Here is a 4,563-nt window from a genome sequence, read left to right on the forward strand (position 1 = left end):
CTGATGACTGCCTTTTGGTCCAAGTATAGGTTTCTCATTAGCACAATCAAATGTTCTGGGATTCCCATTCTTCTCAGAGTCAGCCACAGTTTGTTATGGTCCATGCAGTCAAATGCCTTTGCATAATCAATGAAACACAGATAGACATTCTTTTGGTATTCCCTGCTTTCAGCTAAGATCCATCTAACACTAGCTACAATATCCCTAGTACCATGACCCCTTCTAAACCCAGCCTGGATTTCTGGCAGTTCTCTGCTGTTGTGCTGTTCCAGTCATTTTTGGATAATCTTCGGTAGAATCTTGCTTTCATGTGAAATCAATGATATTACTCTGTAGTTTCCACACTCTGTTGGGTCACCCTTCTTGGGGATGGGAACAAATATAGATCTCTTCCAGTCAATTGGCCAAGTCATTGTTCTCCAGATTTCTTGGCACAACTTGAAGAGCACATCTAGGGCAGCATCTGTTAGCTGAAATACATCAATTGGTATACCATCTATTCCTGGGACCTTATTATTCGCTATTTCCTTCAAAGTAGCTTGAACTTCTTCTTTCATCACCACAGGCTCTTGCTCATATGTTATTTCATTAAATTCTTCTGTTGTCTGCCAATTCCTTTTGATATGGCTATGGGTACATTATAAATTGATGGAACACAACATCCAAAACATATAGAGCTCTGGTCACATAGTCCAGAGGAGGTTGTGCTGCTAACTCAAAGACATCTCTGGGGGTTCAAATCCAGCAGTGGCTCTTTGGGAGAAATATGGGTAGTCTCCTTCCATGCAATTTAAAGTTTGGAAACCTGCTGGGGATCAGCTATGAGTCAGTTCTGCCTCAATGGCAATACTCAAAGCATGATTCAAGTGCTAACAAATGGCCATAACAAATATTTTTCAATAGTGCATTTCCTATCCTGGGGCATTATTCCTGTTCTGTTAACCTGTGAAACAGAATATGAGTTCTCTGTTTCCAAAGTACAGCAGTGGAACAGAACAAAGTAGACTTTTCTGTTGTTAATGGGAGAAACTGGAGAGGAAGAATGGTTAAAATGGAGCCATTAAAAGGGAGAAAATGATAGAACAAAATTTTTAAAAGACTAAATAATGCTCCTACAGGATAGCCTGACCCAGAACAGCATCATTCCTTTGCATAATATAAAGATAAAACCTTCTCTCTTTTTCCCTGTTGGCTGTTCCCCCCATTGTGAAACATAGAGTGCACCTATCATTCAGATGGACATCTTCAATTTCCTGTTGTTTTCATTTGTTTTGATCAGTGCTGTCGCACACGTGCCTCACCTGACACTGACACTCAGTTCACGTTAGTCACAGGAAGGATGAAAGTCTGTTCTTTACATTTTAAAGCATTTGGTTTGTATTTTTTTCCGTCATTTTTATTCTTTTTTTCTTTAAAGTCCACTGATCCTCACAAAACCCCAGAAAATGAAACTAAGGAGAAAACAAATGTCCAACTGAGATCTAAGAACCCAGAGCTATGGAGCGGAAGGAGATGTGGCACTGGACCGCTGGGTGTGCAGGGGCGGGAGGGGCAACCCCAGGCCTGGCCAAGGTGGGGGCTCAGGGGGAGCAGCCTGAGGGCGTTATGTTAACCGCTGCACGATGACAGCATTGAGCAGGTTGGCTTCCTTCAACGTCTGGTTCTCGTCAGCCAGCTCTTTGTTCGGGAAGGTAGTCATGAGGACAAAGCTGTGCACCAGCCTCCCGCCGTCAGCGAGCCGTATTTGGACATTTGTGGTGGGCTCTGACTCGTTGATTGCGATGGAAGAGCTGGCTTTGGCTTCGTTTGCTGCCTGTTGTGCTGGAGAGCTGGTATTCAACACCTGGGGAGCTGTGCTGCCAAGTTTCTGACCCTCGCCAGTGAAAGCTTTGAAGGCTCCCTTGGGCTTCACGTAGTCCTCATCCCGATGGTCCTCCATGTCCACGTTTACCTGCCCGCCGTGAGCTAACCTCCGCAGCTCTGCTGGCATCTCCCCTCTGCGGATAGACTCCAGAAACTGGGCGTTGGATGGGTCTTGGTAGCTTCTGAGTTCGCCATTGTCCAGGCTGAACCCACTCTTCCAAAGCTTCAACACCACATGAACATCTTGGCTTGATTTTTTAATATTTTGAGACTTTTTTTTCATTGAACTCTTGCCCTGCGAAGAACATTTGAGTCATTTTGGATAGTTAGTGAAATTATTTTTTAAATCACTTATTGCCCATGATTGAGTACAAGCCAGACTGTGCTGAGAGATTATGAGTATCAAACCAGGATTGTCAGGGCCTCCAGTCAGGGACTTCACTCAGGGACTCCTCCGCAGGCTTCGTTGTTCACATCTTGGATCTGCTATTTGGACTTCTTGGCTTCTAAATTTGGGTTCTACATCTTTCTAGGGAAATGAACTTGAACGAGTTCATTGTTTCCTTCTATAAAATGAAGGAAATAGCAATTCCTTCCTCAAAGGGATTTTTTACAATTTTTTTTAAAGGGAGCTCTGGTGGCCTAGTGGTAAGAAGCTGCACTGCAATCTCAGGGGGTACGCAGTTCGAATCCACCAGATTCTCTGCTGGAGGAGGAGCACTCTCGTCCTGTACCAGTCAGATCCGGTTTGACAGTACACACACACAAAATAATAAAATAAAATGAGAAAAAATTTTATTTTTTGTGCGTATGCTGTCAAATTGGATCTGAGTGGTACAAGAGGAGATTGTTCCTCTTTCTCCAGCAGAGCATCTGGTGGATTCAAACCATGTGCCTCTGGGATTGCAGTGCAACTTCTTGCCACTAAGCCACCAAAGCTCCCTCCTCAAAGTGATTTTTATGAGAACTAAATCTGTTATAATATTTGTAATACCTTTAAATCATGTGTGGCACCTGAAATCACTACGTGTATTTATTAAACTGTTGTTGTTGTTATGTGTTACCGAGTCAGAACTGACTCCTTTCTGATGCTCCACTGGGTTTTCAGGGGCTTTAAATTACATGGGAGGAGATTGTCCATCTGTTGCTCCCAGAACAGCTAGTCAATTTGAACCTCTTGACTTTGGGTTGGCAGCACAACTCCTTACCACTAGGCTACCAGAGTTCCCTATTTATTAAATTAAGCATTAAAAAGGAAGCCCTAGTTTTCCAATTAGCTACATTAAGGGTACCTGTCTTGTAGAATTGCTGTGAAGCTCCTGCATGGTATATAATAAAGCATTCAATAAAATGTCATTATTACATTGATACCATTTCTAATCTTGATGTCTAATTTTCTGCTGTAAGGACTTGGGGCCCTGATCTACTCTTCCTTTTTTGGACCATGAAAAGTCTCATTGATTCTGCTTTACCTTTCTCCTGTAACTATTTCTACCTACCCTGTGTTTGTCCTGTCGTTTTGCCTTGCGTCATTCTCTCCTTTTATACTGAATACTCCTCAGGACAGGGACTTTGCTCTTTGTTTTGGCATTATTTTAAAACAGTGGGTACATTCAGAGTACTATAAAATGTTAAGAAGAAGGAAAAAAAAAAGATGTAATTCATTAAGAGACGACCTTGGCCGACAGCTGGTCAGCAGCTGCTCTATTTGCAGTGCTGGGATTCCTAGCAGGGCTCCCAGGTGCATCTCTCCGCGCTGGCTCAGGGCTCCCGCGTGGCGCGCACCTCCTGCCTGGGTGTGCGGTGAACAGGGCCCGGGGAGCATGAGCAGGGTCGCCATCCAGGGAAGCACTGCGAGTGGCCATCGCCTCGGGACACAGCCCTGCTCACAGGTTTGCCTGCTTTGCTTTGACGTGGGGAGTCGGATGAAGGTAGACATGAAAAAGAAATGTAGCAAAGACGTCAAGACAGTGTGAGACTCTTTAAGGAGAGATGCTATCACCATCAGGAATGCTTTAAGAAATCTTTCTGGCGTAGTAGATGGGGCTACACAGGCACTGGCTGTATTTCCTGGAGTTATCCCAAGTGGGAGAAATGTGTTATATGGAAACAGAATATTGTAACTTATATGACTAAACTGACTTTTAAAGTTATCTAAGCAAAAGGGTTTGCGTTTCTAATTTCCTTCCCTGAATACCTTGAAAGCAATGGAATGGTTGAAAGCCCTACTTAAATGAAACGATTTTATTATACCCCTGAGAACACATTTCATTACATTTAATTCCTCCTTATCTTTTAAAGCAATCCTTTACTAACATAGTCACAGAACCCTTTTTAAAAAATCTGATACCTTTCAATCATGTGTTCTTATGTTATATAACTGTATGCAGGAGTACAATAATTATAGATTCACAGCATGTTATGGAGATAGTACCTGGAGTTCTGGGATATCTTTGCCCAGTTTCCTCCAAAGATTACAGCTGGCCTAATTATAGTTCATTGTCAAAATCAGGAAATTAACATTAGTACAATGTGTGTGTAAGTACAATCTCTATGTCATTTCATCCCTGGTAGATTTGTGTAACTGCTACTATGATAAAGCAAAGAACTACCATCATCACAACAATTTTCCTTGTGCTACCTTTGAAGTTTGGTGCTTTGGCTGCTAACTGAAAGACTGGGGTTGGAATCCGACCAGTA

General features: G+C 42.8%; 1 protein-coding gene across 1 annotated transcript; it reads right to left on the reverse strand.

Moving 5' to 3' along the window:
• Positions 1 to 1,603: 1,603 nt before the first annotated feature.
• Positions 1,604 to 3,728, reverse strand: LOC102853042 (NSFL1 cofactor p47-like). Its single transcript, XM_006888230.1, has 2 exons — positions 3,540 to 3,728; positions 1,604 to 2,158 (listed from the first exon to the last, which is right to left on the reverse strand). The coding sequence occupies exons 1-2, from the start codon at positions 3,726 to 3,728 to the stop codon at positions 1,604 to 1,606; spliced, it is 744 nt and encodes a 247-aa protein (XP_006888292.1).
• Positions 3,729 to 4,563: the final 835 nt, after the last annotated feature.

Source organism: Elephantulus edwardii, unplaced genomic scaffold (assembly GCF_000299155.1).
Source record: "Elephantulus edwardii isolate Elephantulus edwardi_28Jun2011 unplaced genomic scaffold, EleEdw1.0 scaffold00065, whole genome shotgun sequence".
Classification (NCBI taxonomy): Eukaryota; Metazoa; Chordata; class Mammalia; order Macroscelidea; family Macroscelididae; genus Elephantulus; species Elephantulus edwardii.

Bases quoted from the DNA above. Each gene is read 5' to 3' on its own strand.
- LOC102853042 (XM_006888230.1), bottom strand. From the start codon at position 3,728: ATGGCCACTCGCAGTGCTTCCCTGGATGGCGACCCTGCTCATGCTCCC. The intron at 2,159-3,539 runs GTCGTCTCTTAA...TGTTCTTCGCAG, and splicing joins CTGACCAGCTGTCGGCCAAG to GGCAAGAGTTCAATGAAAAA.